This window comes from Puntigrus tetrazona, chromosome 4 (assembly GCF_018831695.1).
Source record: "Puntigrus tetrazona isolate hp1 chromosome 4, ASM1883169v1, whole genome shotgun sequence".
Classification (NCBI taxonomy): Eukaryota; Metazoa; Chordata; class Actinopteri; order Cypriniformes; family Cyprinidae; genus Puntigrus; species Puntigrus tetrazona.
The window spans coordinates 7,331,871-7,359,261 of record NC_056702.1 but is presented as its reverse complement, the minus strand read 5'-3'; the positions used below and the strand labels follow the sequence as shown (position 1 = coordinate 7,359,261).

Below are 27,391 nucleotides of genomic sequence, written 5' to 3'. Positions count from 1 at the left end.
GAAAATAAATCTTATGGCAAGTTATAATAAATTAATAAAACAAATAAATCTAAACTATGAGATACTATATCATAATTATGAGATAAAGTCAAAATCAGGACAAAAAAATTAAGAAATTATATAAAATGTAATGGATATATATTTAAGCTTATTCCCATCACCTAAGAAAAAAATAGAGGAAATCATAATTAGTTGATAAAAAGTCAAAACTACTATACAGTAAGTCATAATTATGAGAATAAAGTCAAAACTGAGAATTATTGTGAGAATGTGAGAAAATAGCCATCACTTGTATGGAAAAGTGCAGCTTGGACATTCTTCAAAATAACTTTTTTTTTTTTTTTTTCACTTAAAAAATATGTGAGACATCATCAGCTTAAATAAATATGACAGAATTGAATTTTTTTGGGGATGAACTTAACTTTCTACTGAAAAGCACACTAAGGGGGACGCAGTGTTAATGCACCCAATGACCATAAGAGGAAATGTTAACGAACCCATATTCACTGGAAAATGGGTTCCAACTACAGCTTCTTCCTTCATGGCCCTGCATTTTCCAAAATTAAAATCAAGGAAAGATTTGCTGTACTAATAATTCGTCGCTCTGTCTCCTGGGCCCGGTGATAGATTAGGCCCGCTTCGTATAAACATTGTCATGACAACAGCTTGCCCAAAACCATTCCCAGACGACTTGTGATGGTGGTTCACTTCTATTTTCTTTCTTATCCCTTGGCGGCCTCTTTAAACAAACCCCATATGCTCACTGTCTTCAGAAACAAACATGACACTTAGTATCCGTGAGAAGTTCAAACAAGTTTGAAGCCGAGGACACTCGGAGATACACATTGAGCATCCAGTGAAATAAATACTTGACACTGTTTGAGAAGAAACTTATAGGGGATAAAATACTACACACATAAGAACGTATAGCTTATTGTGAGAACAGCTGAGTTGTGCAATGCCAGTGAATTGGAAGGCCCCCTGTTCCACATCCTGGGGGTCCCTGTGTTTTGTAAATGATCTGTGTTTATGCTGAACTTCTGATTAAAAATGTCAGGCAGGAAGTGCGTGTTTATTGTCCCGGGTCTTGTCTGTTTGGGTCAGTTTAGCCTCAGTGAGTGCGTGTGAGGTGCATGCATTACGCAGATACAGATGTATTTCTGTGTCTGTTTGTATGTTTGAGCGAGCATATTAGCGTGTTTATACCGGATGGAGCCGCTGAACAGCACTGGATCCTGGAGAATGATTGACAGACGGGATCTCAGGGTTTGGAGAGGAAGCTTGCAGATGTCAATGCCATCAATAACTATCTTTCCTGGAACAACAACAAAAAATGTTTTGAATTAATTTTTTTTTTCAATTTTTTTGTCATTAGTTTAATTACTTTGTTATGTGCTTCTATAATTTTTATTAATTTAATATAATTTGCTTTTAATTTATTTTTATTTCAGCTTTCAAAAAGTTTTTATTTGTTTTCAAAAATTTAGCGTAATACTTATATATTTTTATTTTACGTTTATTTGTTTGCATATTTGTTTTGATTTTTGATTAATAATTTTTAAAACCAGTTTTTAATAGTTTTAGTAAACAATAACAAAACTTGTTTATATTTAAAATTTAGCTCTTATGAGAAACTCCGCTGATATTTGTATTTAAACATATTTAATATATTTATTTAATTGTATTATTATTTCATTATAATCATTTAATAACTTTAAATATTTGAATAACTATAATAATAACAATACTGGTTTATATTTATTTTAACTCATTAATTTTTAATTGTATAACTATTTGAATAGTCTTAGTTAACAATACCATCTCTGGTTTATATTTTTTTATTTAGCTCATATTAATAAAGAAACTACATTGAATATTTGTATTTAATTATTTATTTTGTTAGGTAAACCATTTAAAAGGTGTTAGCACATTAGAACACTTTCTATTTTATACCAATATAAATTTAATATTAACTCCACAGATGTGTTTTGAGTCAGCTACCCATATATTTAAAATATCTAACTATATAAGACGTACCTATATTTAGCTCCTTGCAAAACCTCATTTTAATCACAGTAACATTTTTCTTTCTTTCCCTGAAGGATTGTTTTATTAGTTTTGGGTGTTCAGGTCAGTTTACAACAACTTGACTTTAATACATAGCGGTCTGTAGAGGATATCAGGAGACCAAACACAGCTCTTAAGATTTTCATTTTACCTTTATATGGACACAGTGAAGAGCGAGTCTGTGCACTTCAGATTGAAAACGTCTCTAACAGCAGGCTCATGTGCACAAAACGGCACAAAATGTTTGATTTGGCCACAGATTTATTTCGACCAAGAGAAATGTGGTAATGCTGCACGCCGGACAATGTGATAAAACGCAGAGAGAAAATAAATCTGATGTATTTTTGTTTGTCATAATAATAAAATCGGTATCCCCGAAATAACACCGCTTGATTATAGCGTTGCTTTAAATCTTCCACATTGTTTTTGTTTAATTACGAAGAATGAGTTGTTTTTTTTAATGCATTAGTGAAAACTACTAAATATACTGCATGATAAGAGTTTTTTTTACGCCCTTTCTATTTGATATATTATAACAAATGTAGCCATGGTTCCGTTTTAAATCAGCCGGACTAAGAAACGCTGTCAATAATGACAGTAAGACTCAACAGATGTCTACGGTTAATGTCTAAGCATGACATCACGGCTGCTTGTCAAAGCGACAGTAACCATAAGGTAAAAGAACAAACAACAGGGGCGAAGAAATGAATGTTTCTAGGGTAAGCAGCTGAGGACATTAAAAATAGCTTTTTCAAGAATGTCCATGTTTTTTTTTTTTTTCTTTAGGGATCCGCAAGGGTCAGCTTCTCCCCAGCGGCGAGCTCGACATACATCTGAGCGCCGCAGTGCTCAGTGAACCAGAATATTTCATTAAAGAGAGACATGGAAGATGTCCTGGGAAGACCTACCTTCGAAAACATCCACCATGTTGAAGAAGGCCAGAGACAGCGAAGACTTTCCACTGCCCGTTCTGCCACAGATGCCCACCTGGGACAAAAAGAACAACACGTAAGCACTTGACACAGCCTGACATTTTCAGATTGCTTTTGCATAAACACGCTCGGGGGCTGCTCTCCTAAATCACACAAACTAGTGCGGACGGTTACAGTTCTCGTGTCACAACACGAAAGCCATCTGTGCTGTCGCACTCGTATATTGAGAGCCAGGGCACCTATTAAAAAACAAGTTAGACTAATGAAGATAAAAGCTTATGACGGAATTGCAAATTGCGTAGGTTTTGCTGCTATCACTGTGCAGTGGATATTCAGGCAGAGATTAACCGTGGCTTGGCGGCGCGATGAGAAAATAAACGCTACAGTGACAAAACCGCAAGTGAGTGTTATGTGCTACAGCAGGCCGATCAGTAAGGACTCCCCAATTCTCATTGGCAGCTTTGGTTGGAGGTTACGACATCTATGGCAATTTTAATATTTTTATTGGGTAACAGACAACATACATTAGACCGATATGACTCTTAAATCTGTAAATCTTGATTAATCGCATACAAAAAAACATTTTGCTTACATACTATATGTGTGTGTACTGTCTATATATGTATATAAACACACAAATAAACATAAATATATACATAAATAAATAAACACACATGCATGTAAATATTGATATATGAGCTATATGACAGCACTAACAATTAATTGCGATTGCGATGCCAACAATTAATTGCGATTAATCGCATTATTTTAGATATAAATTATACGAATATAAATATATACATGTAAGTACAATAAACAGGCTTTTATTTTGGATGCAATAAAGTGAGATTAATAGTTTGACAGCACCTATATATTTAAATATATATATGTGTGTGTGTGTGTGTGTGTTGTGTTTTATAATATTTTGTACATTTATTTACACACACACACACATATGCATACAAAAATGTGAGTGTTTATGTAAAAATATAACATTACACACACATATCATATCATATTTTGGATATTTTAATAGTTTAATTAACAACAACAGCACTGATTTATTGCTTAGTAAACTCATATTGAATAGCTGATTGACCATCCTTGCCCATAATTTGGATGAAGTAAAAAAAACTGAAAAAAAGTGTTTTGAGAGTGGCTTGTTGCCTACCTTTTGCCCAGGGTTGATGTGTGCATTGACGTGTTTGAGCACGGGTTTGAGCATGGTGTCATAACGGACGCACAGATCATGGATCTTTATCTCTCCATGCTGCGGCCAGTCTTCCGGTACCTGTGAGACATCTGAAATCAAAGTGAATCAAGTCATTTAGATTGTCATTTTATATATTAATTATGTTATAACTGTTACGACTGACATACGGACATATCCGACTGGTGACATCATTCATTTAGGCACAAAACCTTTTTAAGTGTTAAAAACATACCGTGCCTTTAACTCTTAAAGCAAGTTTATGGATACAATTTAGTTTACAGAATGGTTAACTACAGAATGTTCCTTTCTGCCGGTCAGTGGATTAAGTGCCGCCACACATGACTTTATCTGAAGAGAGCATAAAGTAGACATAACACTGATACATCAGTGGCAACAAAAAGCTCAGAACACTGCAAGTGAGCACTTTAACAAGCTGCAATTAACACAGCTATATATGGTGTCCAAATGTCAAAGTTTAGTCTCGTACTTAGCTCTCCAGGCCAGTTTTCCATTATGTCACTGAGAAGGAGATGGAGAATAAGCTGATGTTTCAGTCTAACAGTGGCACTGACAGGCTATTGCTAAAACTCCTTTTTCTCGGCTCATTCCTGCTTTGTTTCTAAAGGCGACTGTTTAGACTCTATGTACTAAACGCTCTATCAGGAAGCTCTCGGCGGTATGTTACAGGTCGCTCTGTCCTGAAGCACTAAATTGTGAGAAAATGCACATGTAGCAGCGCTTAGAAGCCAGAAAGAAATACGTGTTTTTATCTAGTAGGTATAAATCTTAATTTAGAGCCTGAATAATACTCTGAACAATCATTAAAAACCGTGGATTTATTACCCATGGATCCCTCATAGTTCTCGGATTCTGTGCTGAGGAAGCTGTTGACCTTCTTTACCGCAGCCATCTGGACCTCCAGGTCTGCCAGATTCCTCACCACCCAGTTCAGGTAGTTTGTCACCTTAACACAAAGCATGTTGAGGACTTTTTAAAGTGCTTTTAAGTGCATTTTAAATCACAGATGACCACTAGAAATTCAATAAAGCCGTGTTTAAATGGATAACTCACAGTGAGGGCATATGTCAGACCAAGTCCAACCAGTCCAGACTGAGATGTGGACCAGATCGCTGCCACTGCTGCAGTGAGGACAATCACAGCACCCAGATAATCCTGAGAGGAAAATACAAATTCTACTATATATGGATTTTAAGTTATACTAGTTGATAAAAATACCATTAATTAAATGATATAATCCTCTGTACCAATTTTGATACTAAAATAACACTGTACTTAAGTTAATTATTAATATAAATAAAAAGGTATTTTATTTATCTATATTTTTATTCTATTCTACAAGTCACGAGAAAATAGAAAAAATAATGCATTGCTTTATTTAATGAATTTTTACAATGCAATCATATAAAAAATAATTACAGAAAAAAAAAACCCAAAAAGCTCCGCACCTAAACCTAACCCTCAGTGGGGCGTAAGCATATTGTACAAATTGGAACAGAATTGGACAGAAACTCTGCTTAATTAACAAATGATTTTTATTGCAAATTTGTGCAGTTAAATCCGCAACTTTGGATGGAAACCCAGTAAATGTTATGTATAAAATTATGTAATTACGGAAAATTGGAGATCGGTTGGAGATGGTTTCTTTTCTACCATACTGCAGTAAAAATTAAACTTTACTTACAGTTCTGACCTCCAACCACCGGTTGGCAGCAGAGAGAAACAGGTAGGCCGTGTTGTTGGTGTCAGTTAGCTCCAACATCCGCTGTTTAAAGCGAGCCTCGTGCCTAGAAACAGAGACCTTTTACCTTGTGTCAAAACCTTTTGGAAGTTGATACAGATCCATGACTGACTAGAGCTAACACATCTGTGATGGATAAGAGCGTTCAATTCATTCACGTAAACACTCTGGAGACTTAACAGAGGAGATGAAAACTTAATCTCTTAATGTTTATTGTTGGATTACTTTAAGTCAAGGATGCGTGAATAAGCACAATGTGTTTATAAGAAATGGCCTGGAGCCACTGCATCACATCTGCATAACTGGTATTTTGCATCATAAAGACGCATTCAATTCTGTTTTCACTCATATGCAACTACTTAGATCTACATAGAGTTTAGAAGAACACAGAGAGAGAAAGTGTGGTTTATTCAAACAGCCACATGCTCTCGGAAAACCATCAGTTCACTAACCTGAATGCTCGAATGGTGGTGAGGCCCTCTGCGGTCTCCGAGAAATGACAGAGAAGAGGCAGCTGAGTGGAGTCATCGAGATCTTGTAGATCTCTGTTGGAGAAAAAGAACAGCAACAGACAATAGAGTTCAGTCTGGCTCTAGAAGTAAAAATGCCATTCTTATAATCATAGCTGACTTTAATGGATTTGATGCTGGCTTTAAAGGATTTTAATATTAGGACTTTATTATTAGTAGTAAAATGACATTATTGTCTTTTGGAGCTTCTTTAGAGTAGAATCTGAATTGTCTCAGTAGTTAAATTTCCATAACTGATTCTGCTGTTTTATGTGAAATGCTTTGGCATAATACATATTGTTTAAAGCACTATAGAAATAAAAGTGACTTGACTTAACCCTTTTTTGTCAACAGTCAAGTCAAGTTATTTTGACATATATAAATTAAGATAAGCTGACTTAATTCAGCTAAGTTAATTCTATGTAAAGTCCTAATAGACACATCCAACATCCAAATCCATGATTGAATCACATTAGGCCAAAGAGTGCATTCATTCTTTAGTGAACTACTTACTTGGAAGCAACCCGGAAGTACTTCTGAATAAAGTAGAAAGCCACAGCAAGTGGCACCAGTGCAATTAGAAAAGCAGGTGTGATGAAAGCTATGACCCCAATCGCTGAGAGACAGAGTAGAGTGGAGCGAGTGAGAGACTCTAGTGTTGGGGGAATGTGCTGTGTAGAGAAAGAGAGCGAAAAAGACGCACATTAGCACGCATATGCCACATTCATCTTCTCATTGATACCACAATGTTGACTAGCGCAGCCCTTAGGTCACATGTTCGTGTGGAAACCCAAGGCTGCTCATCTCAGTGTGCTTAAAATGAAAGAGACGTACTTGACACTTGAATCAAAAAGATCTCTTTCTCTCTCACCTGATCGATGATGTTGGTATCCGCTGAGAAACGGTTCAGAATTTGTCCAAGCGGGGTAACATCAAAGAATCTAAAAATGGCATAAAGATGGTCCTGGTTGAATCGATATCTCATTGTCTGCTTGACTTTCGAATAACAGAACGTTTCATAATAATGTGTAAGTACCTGATGGGAGCGTGAATGATCTTGTTGAGGAGGTTGTGATGGAGGTTTGTAGCTGCAGCTACTCCTAGAAACTCCACTGTTAAGGAAGTGATGAGACAAAGTACTATCGCTGCTCCACACAGGATAATGAACACTGGCACATAGGAGCGGTGCTATAAAACACGCAAAAAGCTCCATTTCAGTATAACTATAATATAAAAGACAAAATTTCAAAGAGGAAACAGCAGTGACGTGTCACCTGAGCGATCTGTGTGTCATTATTCTGTGTGTAATTGGTTGCATTGAGAAATGAATCGGCGAGACTCTGGTTATGAGGGTTTGAGGATGTCCAAGCTGCTAGCCAATAGTCGATGGCCACCATAACCGAGTGCTTGGCGAGCTTGGAGGACACCATCAGAAAGACCATGAGGAAACCACCTGAGGAAAGGTAGCGGCAGCACATCTTCCATTGAATCTTAGAACGGCGGCTAGTGGTAGTGGACATGTTGTCATCATCATCCTCTTCCACCTCCTCCTCTGTGGAATAGAAAAAAGGTTGTTTTTACTAGTGAAAAAATATAAATGTTGTGCTGAAATGTTGATGAATTACTACCTTCATCCTCATCGTCAATGTGGTTTTTCGCCTCTCTGGAATAGAACGCTCTCCTCAAAGTCTTCCTCTCCAGAGTGGTCTGACTCTCCATTTCAGTCTCCTAAAACAAAGAATCAAAAACAGCTTTTCATAAACAGTTCTTCAAAACTGAAATACAATACACAACTTTTACAACGATTTGCAGTTTGGACAAGTCAGGGATGCCAAGTCAAAGTGTATGACGCTAAGTGTTTTAAAAACTGAATAGGTGAGTTGGTTTTTAAAGCAGAAGGACCTTTTCAAGCTCCTGGTCTTGTCTGTTCATCAGGGTCTTCCAGTGCTCATAGAGTTCCACATCATGAGTCTGGATGTCCTTTAAGGTCCCCTCTCTGAGCACAGAACCGTCTTTCATGGCTATTATCTACCACACAGAGAAAGTAAATCTGTAGTCATTTGTTTTTGAATATTTTCATGTCATCCTCCTTTTCAGAGTTTTACGAAGAACAAGCCTCATGAGTCAACAAAGGAACCTCAGTAGTTACCCAGTCAGCATGAATGAGGTACTGCAGCTTATGAGTGACCAAGACCACTGTCCGCTTGTCATCCTGAAGAAACTTCAGTATCCCCTCCTGCATCAGATGATCACTGAGGTGGATGTCCAGGGCAGAGAAGGGGTCATCCTAAAGGTAAGAAACCCCAGGTTGACTCTACTTCAATTTAATATCTGCTTCATTAGTAATTCAACTTTAAAAAGAAAGAAAACAAGAAACTTCAAAAAATTCAAACTGATCGAGACTAATCTAGACATTAGGAGCATGTAATAAATTATCTTTGCTTAATGATTGCCATAAAAAAATCAATGTTGGCTTCTCCACAGTACCTTTTTGTTCAGTGTGAAGAACATTGACACCTTGTTTCACAGACCAGGCTTAAGACAGATCTTAAAACATGTCAGTGCTTTAAGATAAGAATTTCTAAGGCAGGTTTATGAAAATTACTTTGAACTATGGTTTAATTCTAATTTAGGCTAAGCCCTGTAGGTCATCTTTTAAACTATAAAGAGCCTTTTCAAACCTTTTTTTGTGCAATGGATGTTCCTAATGAAACCATAGACACCAATAAAGAACCTTTATTTTAATTTTTAAAAAATTACTCTTTTGATTCAGATGCAGAGAGTAACTATTTCAATAGAAACACACTTTAAATGTGCCTAAATCACTTCTCGACTGACCCAAGAAGACACCAAAACAACCTCGTTGACTTTCTAGGAAGTGAGACATAACGTCACTCCAAGGACTGGAATGAGGTGAATTCCTGATCCTATCCAGAAGGGTGTGTAGTTATGTACAGTAATCCAATAACTGCCCTCAAACATCATTGTGTTTTCTGCTATCACTACCACAATGTATTTTGTGCTATCCTGTGTCAGTTCAGAAATCTCCTCTGGGAAGACCGCTAAAATCAAATTAAAACTGTGGTCATTCATAATACTGGTATCTCCCTTGTAGAGGGTGGAAGTAAGAAACTGTTATGAAGTTATCTGTGTTGGAAAAGTTGGTTCCTACCAGGAAAACAATGTTGGTATTCTGATATAGAGCTCTGGCCACACAGATCCGCTGTCGCTGACCACCACTGAGGTTAATACCCTGCAGGATTACAACACGCAAACACCAATTAAACACTTTTGATTCTGATGATGTAACGTAAAAGTCATGGTAGTCTCAATAACATCTCTTTATTTGATTAGTATCACAGCAGCTGAGGTCAGAGAGCTGGTCTCAAGCCCAGACACAGCGCACAGTCCTGTCTTACCCGTTCCCCGATTTCAGTCTGGTCTCCAAAAGGAAGGAGGTCGATATCTGGTTGAAGCGAGCAGGCATCAATCACCGCCTTGTATCTGGCCGACAGATTCAGAGTTCAAAAACATACGAATGTTTCCTCAAAAACATAAGGATAGGAATCTTGAACATGAGCTCCCGAGGGATAGAAAATGAACAATGTCATGACCCGGAGTTTCCACAGGGAGTTTTATTATAGTTGAAATCTTTGAACGCTGTAAAAATTCCACCCACTAAACTTGGAAACGTCAGTTTAAGCGCTGACTGATTTAAAATCAAAGTGGTGTTGAAGCTACAACCAGCAAGTTCACAGCTCTTTGGCCTTAAAGTCAATGCAATTTCCAGTCGCAACCAATTTTATTTCCTCAATATGACACATTTCAAATAAAAAGGGCCATTCAATGAGAATAAAAAAAGGAATAGACCTTCATTTTATCTATTCAAAATTGACTGGATGCTAAAAAGTGAGCATTTGGTAACAAAATGCTAAAAAAGGAATGCAACATTAAAACTTTGCAGAAAGGTTAAGCGAAACCTAAAACATATTCTACTTAAAAACAACAACAACATAACCTCATATGAGCTAAGTGGCATAATTTCAAATTATTTTGATTAATGACAGAATTTTACGGATTTTTTTAAAGGAATTATGCCTTAGAAAGTAAATCCGGTCAATTTTGACTTGTTGGCAAATGACATAATTAAGGCAAATTAAGACAGATAGGCGTTCTAAAAATTTTCAAAAAAAAAAAGCATTCTAAAGCATTTTCTAAAATGTGATTGGAGATCTTTTGTACCTCACCTCTGTTTATTGAAAGGACTTCCAAACGTGATGTTTTCTTCTACAGTGGCGTTTAGCAGCCACGACTTCTGCGCTGCATAGGCCACAGAGTACCTGTTTTTACTGAGCCATGACAGGATGAGAAACAGAGAAAGAAGCACGTGATTGATAACCTGGAAACGTTGAAAAACACACTCAGCTTGTCATCACAGCAAACACTAATGGTTCTGATATGAAATGAAGGGGAGAAAAACCTTGTTAATGATTAGATTAAAGCTGCAGATTAACGAAATGCAGGGAGCCCTTCACTGTGAGAGCCGATGTCTGTCTTTATGACATTTTCTCCTGCCTTTTCACGTAAGCAAGCCTTTTCTAGGTCAATGTTGGCCCAATCAATGGCATGAGTTCTCAAACCTGTTCATTTTTTGAAGTTACGCTCGCAAACCATTAGAGGCGTCGAAATCGTACACGGTTTCAATGGCTACAAAACCAAAAATAAACCTCATGATGCTGAGCACGGCCTCCTCTTATTAGATAAATCAGATTTTTGTTGTCCATTGGAGGGGTCTGGCTTGTAACAAAAAAAACCCCAGTGTGTCCAAGAGAGGTGAAGACTCCCGGCATTTTCGCACACTTTGCACTGAACAAAAACAAACAACACCCATTGTTTCAAAGCCAGATGAATCTAAACGGATAAATGTATTGGTAAATGAACGCATGTGGGGGTTGATGGCATATCTGCTGAAAGTGTTCACAAACGTGTACCTCCATTCTTCCTGAGACAGGCCTGTATCGTGCCCGCTGCAAGTCAGGTACATTAAAAGACGTTATAGCCCAGAGCAGCACAGTAATGTGTCTAAATGCTTCTAGTTAGCTGTTAAATAGAGACAGTAAATAGCCTTTCTGGACCCATAACAGACAATCTAAACTTGACTAGCTAAAATCCTTTTTTGGCCATTCACTACATGTTACAAAATGTCCTCAGTGTTGGTTTAAGTAGGTCACTGTGTGACTGTGTAGCATGTAAGCATGTGAAGACCCCCGGTGAAATACCTTATGCTCCCATCGAAGAGTATCTCATAATCAGGCAGCCTGATTGAGCACACCATTCGGGAAGAGGACACAGAGAAACACACACACACACACACACACACGTGTCCAGAGTTAGTGAGTGCTTGTTCTGTAAAAACACTGACATACTCTCCTCATGAGGTGGCGGGTGATAATAAGAGATATAACTGTTTAGTAATGCATAAGCATTATATTTTAGGTGGAGAGTAATGTCATTGTCATTAGAGAACTTGAAACTGGAAAACGCAGACCAACATTCATTGCACTGTTTGCAAAGACAATAGTGTCTAAACTGAGACTGAATTTGCATCAAAACACAATTTACAAACGGTCTAAAATGAGTTGCCCTGCTAATTAATGTGAATTGAAAGCAAATATGAACTAATTACAGTGGCCCCGTGAAGCATTTGGGGAGTCAGTGTTTTCTTTCTATACAATGAAAGTCATTGGCGACCAAAGCTGGGCCCGCTTTCATTGTCTGTACAGAACATTTTTTTTAAATACAATGAAAAAAAATTATATAACTTTTAATTTGAAATATAGTTTAAGAAAATATTTTTATTCTTAGAAACTACTAATACATTTCACAAATATTTAGATTAAGAGTTTAAAGTTCACAAATGTATGAATTTTAATTGCATTAGATAAATAAAAATTAATAAAATTAATAAAAAAGATTAAAAACATTTATGTTTAAGTAAATCAACACTAATATATATATATATATATATATATATATATATATATATATATATATATATATATATATATATATATATATATTTTTCATACATATTAATAGACCAATTTTATATATTATATTAAATAAATTATTCAAAGGTCCAAGATTCTGATTTTAGCATTTTAATAAAAAATTAAATTAGAATTTTCACTAAAAAACTGAAGTCATGTGGCCTTTGAAAGAAAAATAAAATAATATTCTGATCCGAAAAAGGCTCTAACAATGTCAGTTCTGAAAAAAAGACAAAGCATTTAGATGGTGTGATATTCAGTTATCTAAGGCATTCGGTATTTTTAAATGTGACTTAAAATGCTGCTTTTGGAGCCACTGTATATCCATATTTAAGGACTTGGTCCTTCCATAATGAATTCCAGTGAATTCTAGAAACTATGTAGATCTGATTGTGTTTGCTTCCAAATGCTAATCAGAGACCATCTCCAGCAGGGGGATGGTGATACAGAAAGAAAAGCATTTCCCTTGTGTGCTGATAACACAGACGACAGAATGACATGTGGGAGAAAAAGACAGAAGAAATCAGAGAGCAGTGTAAAGATTTAAGAATGGAGGAAGACACACGCACACGTTTGTTTTTGTGAATTGTGGGGACGTTACACAGGCGTAATGGTTTTTATACTGTAAAAACTGTATGTGCCATTTTCCTACACCAACCCTACACCTAAACCTACCCCAAACAGGAAACTACAGCCACAAGTCACCTTCACCTTGTAGCACCTATGTCATACTATGACATACATGTCATTATACATAATACTCATATGTCACAAAAACATGCACACACACACACACACACACACACACACACACACACACACAAGGAGTAAGAGAGCCCTCACACACATCTTTGTATGCGCACGTACATCATAATAATAACGGATGCATTAGAAATGCATTTATGTACATGTGTGTTTGTACAGATGAAGACTTTGATTAGCATCGGATGGATCTGGCATGCAGACGTACTCCTCTGTTTTCTTTCTGCTCTGTAACCTCTTTAGGGCTCAAGAGGTAACGGGGGAGTTTTGGTCCCTTTGTGAGTTTTCGCAAGCTCCGTAAATGTTCGTAAACGTCACGATATTTTTGACGGTAACTGCGCAAAAGTCTAATTTCTCACTTGCTCCAGTAGACTTTCCCGCTGATGGTCTGCATCTCCCCCAGCATGGCCAGTAACAGGGAGGATTTCCCACAACCCACCTGACCCACAATCATGGTCAGCTGACCTGAAGAGGCGAGAAAGGTGAAGGTTAATCACAGTTTTATAGCTAGTTAGTACTAGTTTAAAGAGGCTGTCCAAGCACTACACCAGAACAGTAAACCTGAGCCAACGCAAAATCTATTAGGAATTCATGTTTTCAGCCATATTTATTTTTATTTGATATAGCTTTTTAATATCAACTTGCTGAATGAATTTTGGTCTTCATTAACGAGGATCCCCTTCATGTCTTGTACACTTTAAGTATGGCAGAAAAAAAACTCTTTTTTTGTATTATTGACAAACAAACAACAACTCTTGGTATCCAAGATAAATAAACAAAGTAGAATTCTTGGTATGTAGTTATTTTATTTAGAATTTATAGATGTTTCTAATAAACAATGAAATAAATCAATAATCAAACAAATTAACAAGGACTCTTGGTATCTAAGAGTATTCATGTATTAATTTACCATATTTCTATTATTTATTAGAATGAAATAAATAGTAAGCAGTCTTTATATAAGAGTATTTCTTATAGTAACCTTTTGTTATTATTATTATAATATTCATATTAATTAACTATTATTATAATATTATATTATTAACTATTATAATATTAACTATTATTCATAATAAATAAAAAAGAGTGGAGTTAAAGAGTATTTACGTATATATGTGTTTGTGCATTTAGTTATATTTATTTATTATTTAGTATGGCTCTTGATATCCAGGAGTATTAATTTACTATATTGAATATTGAAACAAGATTTTTATTTTTTTTTAAGAAGTAGTAAGCAGTGTGTACCTGTAGGGATTCGGATGTTGATGTCTGTCAGCGTGGACAAGTTGCTTCCCCATGTGAAGAAGCCATCATTGACCTTAATGAGATATTCACCACCAGTACAAACAAAAGCCATAGGGTTTAGAATGATGGAAACGGTCCAGCACAGAGCAGAATGCACGTGATTCCATCTTTTCATCTCTGCTCATACAAGCTGCTCCGGTCACGCTTACATCTTCCGGATGCTTTCTGAATTTTATTTTCTAAATGTTTATTTACAGTTATGATAATACTCCCATCCATCAGAGCAATACAGTAGGCCAGAATAGAATACTGGAAAAAGGGAGAACCCTGAACAATCAAAAACATGTGTGAGAACAAGAGGGCAGGAGAGAGAGGGTAAGATGGGAGTAAACGGTTGAGAATGACTGAAGTGAAGGAGTATAAATGTCAGAGTAGATTAGGCCATATTCATAACAAAGTGAGCGGATGTCACTGTGGGAGAGTCCATGTGTTTCTGTTCAATAAACTCATTAGATAAGAGACTTTTGTATTCCACAACCAGTTGCATTTAAAAAATACTAATGGAACCATATGATTCTATAACCATTAACAAATTATTATTCCAAAATTTGAATGGTTTTAATGGTTTTACGAAGCCCTTACTTTTCCCTATGCACCACGTCAGCTTTTAGTTATCGTGCCGGACACCATGCATAAACATCATCAATCAGCTTTCAGATTTGATTCATTTAAATTTCTCAATTTTACGTGAAGTTACTAAGTTTTTCAGTCCATTCTCTGTCTACTCTTTGTTTGGTTCCACTTTACACTACTACGTACTTACATTAAAAAAAAGTACAATGTACTTATAGTGTTCATATTGTATTACAATACATGTTTACACTTTATTTTAAGCGGTCCTTTTTACAGTGTAAATATACATTTGAGTAATATTAATTAACCCCATGTACTTATGGTTAGGATTAGGGTGTTTGCTTGCATGCAGTTATGCGTAATTTGTTGTTATTATATATAAAATAGTCAGTACATGACACATGTAACAAAGATACCTTAAAATAAAGGGTAGCACGTTTTCACAGCCCTCTTACTTAAGTACATACTATGTACTTATTGTAGTAATTACAATACGCTTTTGTTTTTTTAAGTTATAAAAGAATCATTAATGGAATGTGAATCATTAAGCCGAATCAGAATCATTTAAAATTATTTACAATTCCCACCCCTAGTCTAGAGGGATGGCGAAGGAAGTGGACCCTCGGGGGAACCAAGAGACAGAGGCAAAACCAAAAAAATAAACACATAAATTAATGTCCTTCTGATTTTTAGTCCCAGTTTTTCTTCTCGTGAGAATCCCAAACTGCACTCGGAGGGAAGCTGAACCCAAAGCACCATGTATGAGAAACTATCACAAACCCCATACGGCGAGTTTTAAAAAAAGCTAAGAAAGGAATGAACATGCTCAAAAAAAAAAAGGAAAACAACTAAAAAAACGTGTGTGTGTGTGTGTGTTAAGAAATGGGTTTCGAACACGTCCTCCAGCACAGTAGGAGTAAAACAACCTATCAGCCGTGACTTAAAGGTTACTGGCATCTGGATGAGAACATGCAGATCCTGAGCTGCTTAATGAACTTTAGCACATGCTCTGTGAGCTGCAGTGTGTCTGCTGTCTGACCTGTACGGCCACATCTTCAGTCTCTGTGGGCCGCAGCTGCCTGCGCATGGGCTGCTCGTAGTTATCCATGCGATAACGGCCCTTCCTGTTGATAGCCTTCGTCTAAAATGATAAAGACAAAAAGAGAGATTAAGAGACAATTAAAAGCCATGAATCAAGTAAAAATCCAGATAACTGCACACTGTCCCTTTGTGGAAAATCCTCGTCCAATATTAGTGACGTGCCGTATCATTTTGAATCAAAAAGGGCAGTTTGAGAAAAATCATTTATTGTTTCATCATAATATTTAAACAATAAATGTAATTTTAATGCTTTAATGTGCTGTGACAGATTACCAGACAATGTCTCACTATGATAAAGCATATGACTAAAATTGTAAATATGTTGTTAAATATATGCACTGTGATCTAAATATTTATATAACTAATAATTATATATTTACATTTTTATGTATAATATTTAATAATTTTATATGTGGTGTGACATTACCAGAAATGTATTTAGCTATAATAAAAATCATTAAATTGTAAATTTATATGCACTAAAATGTAAATCATTAATTAATTAATTAATAATAATTATATATATATATATATATATATATATATATATATATATATATATATATATATATATATATTTAATGTTATATGTGGTGTGGTACATAGGCAGAAAATAAAGCATATTTTTGCAAATATACTGTTAAATATATGAGCTGCAATATTATATTTGTATTAATTTCTTGATATATTTTCTTTTTTTTTTTGAGTATTATAGAATAATAGTTGTACTCTTAATTCTGTCCAGAAAAAAATGTACCATCTCAAAAAAAGATTTTATCACAGCCCCCATTTAAATGATTACATCATGAGGAAAAGTTGGAGTAGACACACAATAATAAGAAAGCAACAATAAATAAATATCAAAATAAATAAAAATGATGTAGCAGCTCAAATTTCTACGTATGCGTTCCACAAAAAAAAGAGCACATGGGTTTTTAAAAACATAATGACAGAATTTGGGATCAGCTAACGTCACATGAGACTTAAAAGCTGCTGTCAGGTCCTAAAACAAGGAACATGAGTTGCCGCTTGCATCTAGCCAAACAATTTTCCCAGCTTAACACTATTTCCTCTGCTAGAACCCCCTTCTTCCTGTCACAGTATACGTTTCCATCCTCAACCTCAGCCTCTCGTTCCCTCCCTTTGCTCAGCTCTGCTCCTCTCTGGGGATGCGTAGTTTTAGTCCTGTCGTATACTTGTCCCTCTGTCAGAGAACAGCTGAGGGCCCCTGAGCTGACCAGAGAGAGGAGCTCCTCTTTAACACGTTTATGAGATCTCAGCTATGCTGGCTCAGGAACGAACAGCTCCCGTTTCTGCCCCCTAAACGTGGGATACTTGCCTCTAGAGACATGACCGTGTGGAGTCTCATGTTTGCTGTTATTGGAGGTCATGTGGAGTGTTATGACGTCAAGTTTATCTCAATTAAAATCCCTGAGACACTTCACAGACACAGATACAAGAGTTTTAAAAATATTTAAAGCCGCAACTGACTTCAAATGTAACTAAATATAAAACTAAAAATGTTACAAAATTGTCTGGCTTGTTGAAGAGAATTGTACAATTTATCTTTTTTTTTTTTTTTAAACGGCACAAAATAAAATGTGTGTTAAAAAAATTCCCACAAAAAAAGGGAGCAACCTGCTAAAAAAACAAATGCTGCAGCTTTATGTGAGAATGGAGCCCTTTTTATACAATTTGTAAATTCATTTAATGGCAACTTATTTAATATGTTCTCAGTGCTTGCTATTTAAAGAAACCCCTGAATTTCCAGTGAGATAATATATAAACTTAAATTTGTTAATAATATTCATTTGTTTCTCTTCTTCAGTTACAGGACAAAAAAGTCCCAGTTAATCAACAAATAATATTGGTCCCCTAAAAATGATCCAAGAACATTCCATCCATTTTTAACTTTCATAAATAGCTGCTCTGATGCCAAAAATATTACAGAATGCTTTTCAAAAACTCTAGAGTATAAAAATCTGATTATCACATAGCATCAGCATCACCCGAATTGACTTCATCAGCAACAGTTCCTCTGTAAGTAGCTCTGCTGAATGCAAAAGGTCATTGTACACAGTCAGAGATTTTCCCTTTTTAAGAATCGAGAGGACAACAAAATCATCCTCACTATTAGAAGACATCTCACATTTAGTACTGTTTTGCAAAATTTTTCGCAACTGATTAATTATTACGTGTTAGACTCATAGCGCATAACGACATTTTGTGGGAATAGTAGGTCTGTTGTCCATATTGTAGCAATAAAGCAAGTCATTTTTAAACCAAGCAGTTTTCTGTTGGTCAACACAGCAAGTCTGAAATCTGCGCGGAAACCAATTATGTTGATTCCTGTTGTATTGACTGAATTCGCACAGCAAGCGACTGTAAACGGGACCAGACGTTTAAGGTGCAAAGTTGTGTGTGAGCACTCACATCCCCGTGGTATTTGTATTTCTTGCCGACCTCTAGGGACATGGACATTTCTCCGTTTCTCCAGCTGTCGTCTCCAATCTCATCACTTTGCAGGAACTCGCTAAGCTTCTGTACGCTGCAGACATCAACCAGATGATCAGATCTTTCCAATTTTATGTTAGATCTCATTACTTGCCTGCTTGAGCAACGTACCTGACAAGGGCCTTGACGGCAAACCTGACCACTGTGGATAACAGGAAGAGCGGAGTAACCAGGATGTGGAATAGAGCCAAAGAGGCAAATGCTCTGGCTGGACTGAGCCTGACCTCTTCGATATAGGCATGTGTGACGAAGGTCTACAAGAACAAGAAGGGTGCAACGGTCTACATGGTGGATCAAATATAGCTAAATAAAGCTCTTATGATGCATCTCTTACCGCCAGCACTGCAGCAATGGGGATGGCGGCATTCATAAATACTGTGGAGATCAAAAAGAGCCATAGATGCGAAAAACGTAACAAACTTTTAGCTATTAGAACCAAAGGGGAGGGGTTTATGTATGTGGGTGGGGCATATGATGGAGGGCGGAGCCTCTCGTACTTGACATTGAAGTGTAGAGGGCAAAAGTCTTGAGACTGGTCAGCTCTTTTCCTCTCGTTTCTTCTACACGGTCACAGAAGATGTTCTCCCATGCATAGAGCTTCAGCAGCTTTATTCCCTTCAGGATCTCCGTCGTCTTCTTAAGACGGTCTGTTGAGTAGTCCTGAGAAAATATTTATAAGGCACAAATATGGTAACTGGTGTATGCTGTGCTGACAGCATGCGCAAATGTGTAGGTAAAGCTGACCAGGGTGCTCTTCTGTGTGTCTGCCAACTTGGTAGCGATGAGGTACTGAACAGGGGCCAGCAGCAAAATGACGCCGGCGCCTATCAAAGCACTGTGACCCAACAAGTAATACAGCAGGATCACTCCCATAATGATCTATGAAGAGAAATAAGTTATGTCTTAGGGATGACTTAGTGTTTTCACAAATGTAGGTGTACGTTCGCTATGACCTACCTGAACTGGCATAGCCCACAGGTTGGGGCATAAGAAAAGAAACCACATGAGCTGATTTGTTTCTATGGCAACAAGGTTGTTGATCTGGCCGAGGGTCATCTCTCCCATGGACATGTTTGAAGTGGAGAGACGCAGAATTTTATTGTAGATCATTGCCTAGAGGACCAAAAACAAAACATGAAATCATAACAACAAAAAGTAAACACTAAATTTAAATTTGGGGTCTTGAATACAGCAGAAGATTACGCTAAACTAGAATGAAATGCAAAATGACAAATCAGATCATAAGAGAATAGAGAGAATAGAAAATATAGTAGTCAGTGACAATGTGGTCATATTTATAGTTCATTCAAATTATATAAATAATGTATTAAATGTAATTAATTAATTAATATTTTTTATATTTCATAAAATTTTTTTAATTTTGTCACTTTAATTTTATTTTTGTTTTATTTAAATACTTCTTTAAATATATCTAACTTTATTAAACATTAGCTTCAGTAATTGTAGTTTTTTTCAGCTAATGCTTACACTTGTTTCAGTTTCATTTCAATAAACTAAAACATTTAATACTTTCAGTTTTAGAATAGAATAGAAAAACAGATAATAACAGAACACAGACACAAACAGACCAAAGCGTAACTGAATCAAACAGAATAAAAAAACTTCAAAAAAATCAAAAATAATCAAATAAAACAGACCAAATATAGATAGACAAAATACAGTGAAAAAGAACAGGAGAATAGAACGGAATAGAATAAAGCAGATAATAACAGAACAAACCCTAATAGGATTAACATAATTAGAAACATAAATGAAATGAATAGAAAATAATAGAATAGAATAGAATAGAATATGAAACAGTAGAGCAGAAAAAATAATGGGGCAAAGTGCAGTATAGAATCAAACTGGATAAAGCAGAACAGAATAGACTAGACTAGAATAAGAATTAGGATAGAATAGAATAACAACTTTTCTACTGTGGTAAGAATTTGTATTATATAAGATTTTGTATTATACAACTTATCTGCTGAAATATGAAGTTATCTGATAATTAACGGCATGTTTGACTTCCAGTAAACTCTCTGAAACGTACAAGCAGCGCTCCACGCAGGTTAATGCCAGTTTCTATTGTGACGTAGTAGGAGGCCTGCAGGAATGTTCTCTGTAGAACGAGCGCCAGGAACAGCAGAACCGCCAGAACAGACGTATTCTGCAGCAGCTCCGTGGAAGACATGAAGTACACCCCGAAAGTCATGTTCGCTGTCTGACGGGACATAAACAGTATGAAAAAACATAAAAACATTTCAGCCCTCACCGGTGTCATGCACAAGCATACACACACATTCAAATTACAAGAAGTAGCCACTTAAACAGAGTGTTGCTGGCAGCAATGTGTGTGTAAGAGGGAGTGTGAGGTGAGTGGGGAATTTTCCATGTCACACAGATATGTACGTCTGTTCTGACTTCATTTTGTCACGTACATTTACAGCGACCCTAAAATGTATTTGGATTGATGCCATATGTATAAATTATAAATTTGTAAAAATTAAAGATTTGTAAAAATTCAATACTATTTATTTAATTTAAAACACAGTTTAAAAAATGTATACTGTAATATTGTGAAATATAATTACAGTTTAAAATTATTTAAAAAATATATATATTTTAATATATTTTATTATGTAGTTTATTCCGGTGATTTCTTTAAAATATAATTATATATATATATATATATATATATATATATATATATATATAAACAAGTATTATTATTGTCTTTTTTTTACATTTTATATATTTTTTAAAAGTAATACATATTTTTCAAAATGAATAGCTATTTGCTAACACTAGGTTGCAGACATGTTCTCATAGACGACGTGACAAGATGAATGCAATGATATCATTCGTTCAATCAGCTGATATTTTATCACATCCTGAGTTTTCCGCACCGAATCCATCCTTATCTAAACCTCACGAGAGTGTTATTCCAAACACACATGACATCATGGTCATCTGAGCAGGGAAAACACACGGTGCGAAATCTAATAAATGCTGTCATCTCAAGGCAGTGACATACGGTCCTCTCATTAATAGCACTGACGCCTCTGTGACATCACAAAGGAAGAGATAAATAACAAGGCAGATAACAGCAGATATCAGATCATTCTCTACGACATACTGTCACGCTGCACCCAGGAAAAATAAATATAGCGTAATTAGCAGCGTAACCAGCAGACCAATATCTGTAGCAAATCATTTAATTGACAGCTGTTTGATCAACATCCTAAATTATTTAACGAGGCACATTATGAACGGCTTCCAAAGTAAATGAGATAATATCAAAGTGCCGTGAGACAGTGACTGGACTGTCATACATTTCCATTACATAAGTTTTGTAGCTTCCTTCATTCCCCAGTTTCCCTCTTTTCTGGTATGTGTTTGGGATTGAATTTTTTGTTGTCCTTGAATTGTCTTATTCAGCTGAGCATCATGTCTGTTTATTCCGAAGATGATTTTATTATTAATATTTATGTCTTGTTTCCAGTACAAACATTTGTCAATCAAGATGCATATTCAGCACTTAAAGGCATCTGTTTTAAAAACTCACTTTTTTAAAAAAGCAACTTTTGGCTAGATTTACTTGCAACAACTTTAAAATAGTACTGTCAGGATTTTACTAAAGATGAGCGGTCGTGGTTATTTCATTGAATATTATTGAATATTCTTCTGTAGGGGTTTTTCGTTCAGATGCACAATTGGAAGGAGAGTATTAAAAATGCATTGTATTCTTACTAGAAAATTAGAATTATTCTGAGTGAGAAAATCTGTTTTCTATTTTCACATAGCCTCTTAAACCATTGATAGACTGTCAAAGATGGCGACACACACAATGCGACCACAATGCAAATATTTTACACGCACCTTGTTTGTCCTGTCAATCTCCGTTGAGTTATGCAGGTGCTCTACAATCCCAGAGATGCAGAGTGGCCCGGCAAAGCCCAGCAGGTCCGCCATGTACCGGAAAGTGCTGCTGAGGAGTATTGGACCCCCAAATGCCCGGTACATGGACTTCCAGATGGATGGAGATTTCTCTGGGTCCTCTGTTTTGTGCTGTCAGAATTGTACTGGTCAACTGAGTCTTCTTTTTTTTACAATATGTCATGAAAATGTTGTTCCTTTAGATTTAAACATACCCTCTGTTCCTCATAGGAGTCTTTCAGACGTATATAGTTAGTCAAGGCCCTCATCGCAATTGGCAGTTTGCCAATCTTCTTCAGCTCGATTGGTCTCTTGTGGGCTCCAATAATGAGCGGGTTCATCCACCAATATGTTGCCTTGGAGAGGAGGTTGACGAAGGGCTGGAGGAACCGCACACCCAAGTCCTGCAGGTCTTCTGGGGGCTTCACCCTCTGAGGGTTCGCGAAGAACACGTACTTCTGCAGGTAAGAGAAAAACAAAAGATTCGGGTCACGTGGTTTGTTAGTCATTGAGAGCTTCGGATGATGGATTTTTATTTTGGGTTCACTTTAACTATTCAAACAGCCATACTAACTTGGTCAACCAAAAAGAACGCTGATCTATCAGCTAATCTAAAACCAACACAAACCAAAGAGAACCAGAACCCAGCCAAGCAGTTTTTGTTAGTATTATAAAACTGTCTACAATTAATGGATAAAAATGTGCAAAATGAAATTAAGCTATTATCTATGTTTATGTATTATATATATATATATATATATATATATATATATATATATATATATATATATATATATATATATATATATATATATGTATATATATTTATGTACAGTATATTATAAAAAAATAAGAATATAAGCATTTATTTTAATAGTTTGACAGCACAAAATAAAATAAAAGAATACAATCTAAAATAAAATAAGATAAATGTATTACAATAAAATAATGGTTCAAATTACAAATGACATTAAGTGAAAAACAATGGGGAAAAAAATTGTCACATGACGCTAGTTCAACTCACCCTGACTCTGATGACATTTATCTCGACGGCCATGAGCAGGCCGTACAGCACCACTAGCACAGCTGTGATGCAGAAACGTAATTCTCGCACCCCCAAGCTCGCCTCTGCAAACTTCCATAACTTTATCATCTTGGTGATGAAAGCCAGAATCCAATAAATAAATAAAGCTGTGAAAGAATATTTCTTAGGTTATTTATCTTTCTCATAGAGAATCCCAAGACCAGAAACCAACTAAAATATGAACCAACCATTACATGTTGCCAAGCAACCAGACTGAAAGTGCTTTATTTAAATTGGAGGACGGATACTAACTGTTACATAACGTAGGAGAAGTACGTTTTATTATTAACAGCCGCCATCAAATTTGCACAGCGAAATGGACATTGACTTACCCAACAGCAGTTTGGGGAAATTGGCGGTTTCTATATTGTGATAATATACGACTGATGTTGTGGCCGCTATGAAGCCCATCAGAGCCGGCATGAATAGGTGCAAGTGATTGGACTCCATCTGCCTGCAATGATCCATACACGCACATGTAAGACAAACATGAATGCATAACGGCCACGAGCTCTAAAATACGTTGAATGCGCGTTGAAACCCACGTGTTGGAGACGATTCCCTCGGCGATCTCGCACACGTGCACAAACAGCAGTGTGAAGGTGAGGATCCAGCGCAGGTTGTGACCGGGAAAGTGCAGCCAGGTGTTATGATGGATCTGCACCTTTGAGCTCTGGCTGCCCCAGCCTGGACACAAACACACATATGTGTAGCTGTATTATTCCCCTCTGTGTCTGATATAGTACGCAGTTAACAGTTACAGCTAATCGGCATCCTGTATCTGTCCCCGCCTGTTTCGATTTTTTTGATTGTTTTCCTTTTTTTACTTAATAGAGTGGTAATTCTGTTATAGGAAACATTTTGTATGAGAAACAGTCTCGACTACATAGTGGCGTCATAATAAAGGATTTTAATTTAAAGGATTTGAGTAAAGGCTCTTTCGGGAGACAGTATAGGTAATGAATTGGCCCGTTTAGTTCTGATACAGCGTTTAGGCACCTTTTAAAGGCATGATGTATGCCATAAATCACTTAAAAACTGGCTTCCTTTAAAATTGTCTACATGTGACTGAAGGCTGAACTGGAATGACAATAACTAGAATTTACTGAGCTGTAATCCAAAGGAAATTCACATGTAACACAGCAGACATTCAATTTACTACTTACTACAATCTGCTTTGTAAGCTTTATATTGTGTTTCTCAAATTAAATAAATGTATTATTCAATTGACAATATAATTAAAATAATTTAAATAAAGCAAGAATGAATGAATATACTAAATTATAAAAAAACTACAGCGAATATTGGTTTATTTTTTGTGACATTCCATATTTATTCTATACTTATATTTAAATTATAATGAATAATTATGATTATGTGTTTTTCTAGCATGGTAAACCTAATATAATCTAATACAATACGGTACAATACAATGTAATATAATATAATAAAATCTATCATATAATAAAAGACAAAAAAATGTATCATATGATCAAATATAATATAACATTAGGATTTTTAGGATTTTTAAATTAAAATTAGTACTGTGAAATGGTTAATCATGAGTAAACATACACAAAATAAAAGTTTTTTATATAATATATGTGTGTGTTCTGTGTATTTTCGTCAGTTAGACACAGAGATGAATCGAAAGAATTTACACTGTAACACTGCTTCTCTCTACAAACAATCGCGCTTCAAAAATAGCGAGTTTACCACCTTGTTGCTGAGAAATATAATGTAGAGATCTAGCATCTCTAGGCTATTTCATTAATAACGCTCACAGGGCTTCATTGACAAGTTTGGGCAGTCTGCAATCTCCTCTCTCTCTCTCTCTCTCGAAACTCCCTGTGCATTACACGGTTTTACTGCAGTCCGTATTCAATTCTGAGTGGAATACAAGCCTGTAACCAACCGGAGAAGGAGAATGGTTGCTTGAGAGGGAAGAAAGACGAGAGCATTCATACCAATGAACAGGATGGGGAAGGTGATGAAGAGAAGAAATACATGAGGGACGAGGTTGAGGGCGTCCACGAAGCAGCCATTGGCCAGGACCCCGTCGTCCACACTGTAGGCATTTTTACCTATGTCGTTCCCACAGAAAGAAATGGCCATGTCACCTGACTGGGCTAAAGAAAAATGCATGAATGTTAGATTTGAATATGTAGCATTTAGTGCAGATAACTGTAACCCAAAAAAATGATGCATTGAAAAATCAAACGTTTTTAGTCTACAGTGTGCCAGCTCTGTGCCCAAACTGACAGGGCTGGTTCCTGTGTTCATTATTGTCTATGAGGTCCTGCAAAGTGTTTGACTACACTGATCCTCTGCTGACAATCAGTGTAAGAGCAAGATTAACAAACCCTCTCTAGGGACGCTGTCTGTACCTCTCAGCCAATTCATTTACCAGCAAAGTTTAATTTCTCATACGGGATGATTATACAACATCACAACATGCTGTGCACCCTCAGGGGAAACATCAAAAGTGTGTTTTGTGCATTATAAAATGTAGAATTTACACTATAACAGAAATGATTGAAATATAACTTCAGTGCACTGTCACTTCATGGCACGATTCCTGTATTATGGGTACTTTATGGATAATGGATATTTTAGTATAACTGTTATCATAGTAATAGGTTGAATTTGTTTTCTGGTTTCGTTAAAGTTTTGTTGTGTGGTTCGCATAGTCATTTCATTCATTTAAAGATTTAATTCAGTTTAGTCCTAGTACATCAAGATGTAGAGATCCCAATGAAAATGAGAGACGCTGCTTGAGCAACTATCTGAAATGAAAAAAGTGTTTGATCGTTTTAGTTTTAGTTAACTATATTAACCCTAGGCTTGTCATCATTATATCTCATATACTGGCAGAAAATAAAGTTTCACATTTACATTTATGCAGAAACTGGCTAAAAAAAAAGCCCTATTAATTATTGATTCGTTTATTCCTCAACCAAAGTGTCAGATAAAAAGGACTAGCAGTAAAATAAATAGTGCTTGGCTGGTCACGTGATCACAACATGTCGGCCTAAAACAAAACAGCTTATATCAGGCGACCGATACGACTAGAGTCTTCCTTCATGTCAGAATTTATTCCATTTACTTACTGCAGGACTTAAAAAAACCACGCATGGTCTTTATAATTAACAGAAAGCACAGAATGAATTGCTGTGTCTTGGTTGATGTCAAAATGAAGTGCATTACAAAGTAAAGCCACATGACAAGTGCATTAAACAGACTAGTCTCCTCATTCATGCTCAACACTGTTATATAAAACACATTATTATTATAGGACACCACCCACTCTGACAGCTACACAAATCCCTCCACATGCTCGCTGACAGCCAGACGTTGTCTTATGAGCTTTACATAGCACGAATAGTAAATAAAATTGTAAAAGTGCCACAGTGACAGTCGTATATAATTATTAATAAAGGACTTACCGAAATAATTGCTCTGCTTTAGTAGCTTTTCATGCCCGTTGCTGGTGTTAGAGAGAGTAATTCACAGGGAATATTATTTTTAGCCGCAGTGTATCAGCTGCTCATGGTCTCTCTCTCTCTCTCTCTCTCTAGCTCTT

At 36.1% G+C, this 27,391-nt stretch overlaps 1 protein-coding gene across 4 annotated transcripts in view; it reads right to left on the bottom strand.

Moving 5' to 3' along the window:
- Positions 1-27,391, bottom strand: part of abcc9 (ATP-binding cassette, sub-family C (CFTR/MRP), member 9) — a 32,588-nt gene extending 5,197 nt beyond the window's left edge. For 2 of the 4 annotated variants that reach the window (XM_043236754.1, XM_043236753.1), the window contains exons 1-36: positions 27,255-27,391; positions 25,776-25,937; positions 24,354-24,495; positions 24,141-24,262; positions 23,749-23,915; positions 22,940-23,182; positions 22,668-22,856; positions 20,839-21,009; positions 19,743-19,898; positions 19,530-19,664; positions 19,283-19,445; positions 19,120-19,160; positions 18,897-19,039; positions 18,705-18,819; positions 16,210-16,311; positions 14,538-14,610; positions 13,652-13,757; positions 11,760-11,798; positions 11,472-11,507; positions 10,728-10,829; positions 9,900-9,984; positions 9,653-9,733; positions 8,630-8,767; positions 8,383-8,508; positions 8,109-8,208; positions 7,755-8,032; positions 7,517-7,668; positions 7,352-7,421; positions 6,994-7,151; positions 6,424-6,516; positions 5,915-6,017; positions 5,284-5,385; positions 5,056-5,176; positions 4,171-4,301; positions 2,976-3,054; positions 1,207-1,315 (exon numbers count right to left, since the gene is read on the bottom strand). In XM_043236754.1, the coding sequence (XP_043092689.1) occupies positions 1,207-1,315; positions 2,976-3,054; positions 4,171-4,301; positions 5,056-5,176; positions 5,284-5,385; positions 5,915-6,017; positions 6,424-6,516; positions 6,994-7,151; positions 7,352-7,421; positions 7,517-7,668; positions 7,755-8,032; positions 8,109-8,208; positions 8,383-8,508; positions 8,630-8,767; positions 9,653-9,733; positions 9,900-9,984; positions 10,728-10,829; positions 11,472-11,507; positions 11,760-11,798; positions 13,652-13,757; positions 14,538-14,610; positions 16,210-16,311; positions 18,705-18,819; positions 18,897-19,039; positions 19,120-19,160; positions 19,283-19,445; positions 19,530-19,664; positions 19,743-19,898; positions 20,839-21,009; positions 22,668-22,856; positions 22,940-23,182; positions 23,749-23,915; positions 24,141-24,262; positions 24,354-24,495; positions 25,776-25,923 (4,319 nt within the window). In that variant the 5' untranslated portion in view covers positions 25,924-25,937; positions 27,255-27,391. The remainder of the gene's footprint in view (positions 1-1,206; positions 1,316-2,975; positions 3,055-4,170; positions 4,302-5,055; positions 5,177-5,283; positions 5,386-5,914; positions 6,018-6,423; positions 6,517-6,993; positions 7,152-7,351; positions 7,422-7,516; positions 7,669-7,754; positions 8,033-8,108; positions 8,209-8,382; positions 8,509-8,629; positions 8,768-9,652; positions 9,734-9,899; positions 9,985-10,727; positions 10,830-11,471; positions 11,508-11,759; positions 11,799-13,651; positions 13,758-14,537; positions 14,611-16,209; positions 16,312-18,704; positions 18,820-18,896; positions 19,040-19,119; positions 19,161-19,282; positions 19,446-19,529; positions 19,665-19,742; positions 19,899-20,838; positions 21,010-22,667; positions 22,857-22,939; positions 23,183-23,748; positions 23,916-24,140; positions 24,263-24,353; positions 24,496-25,775; positions 25,938-27,254) is intronic. The other 2 variants (XM_043236755.1, XM_043236756.1) reach the window with 2 other exon arrangements.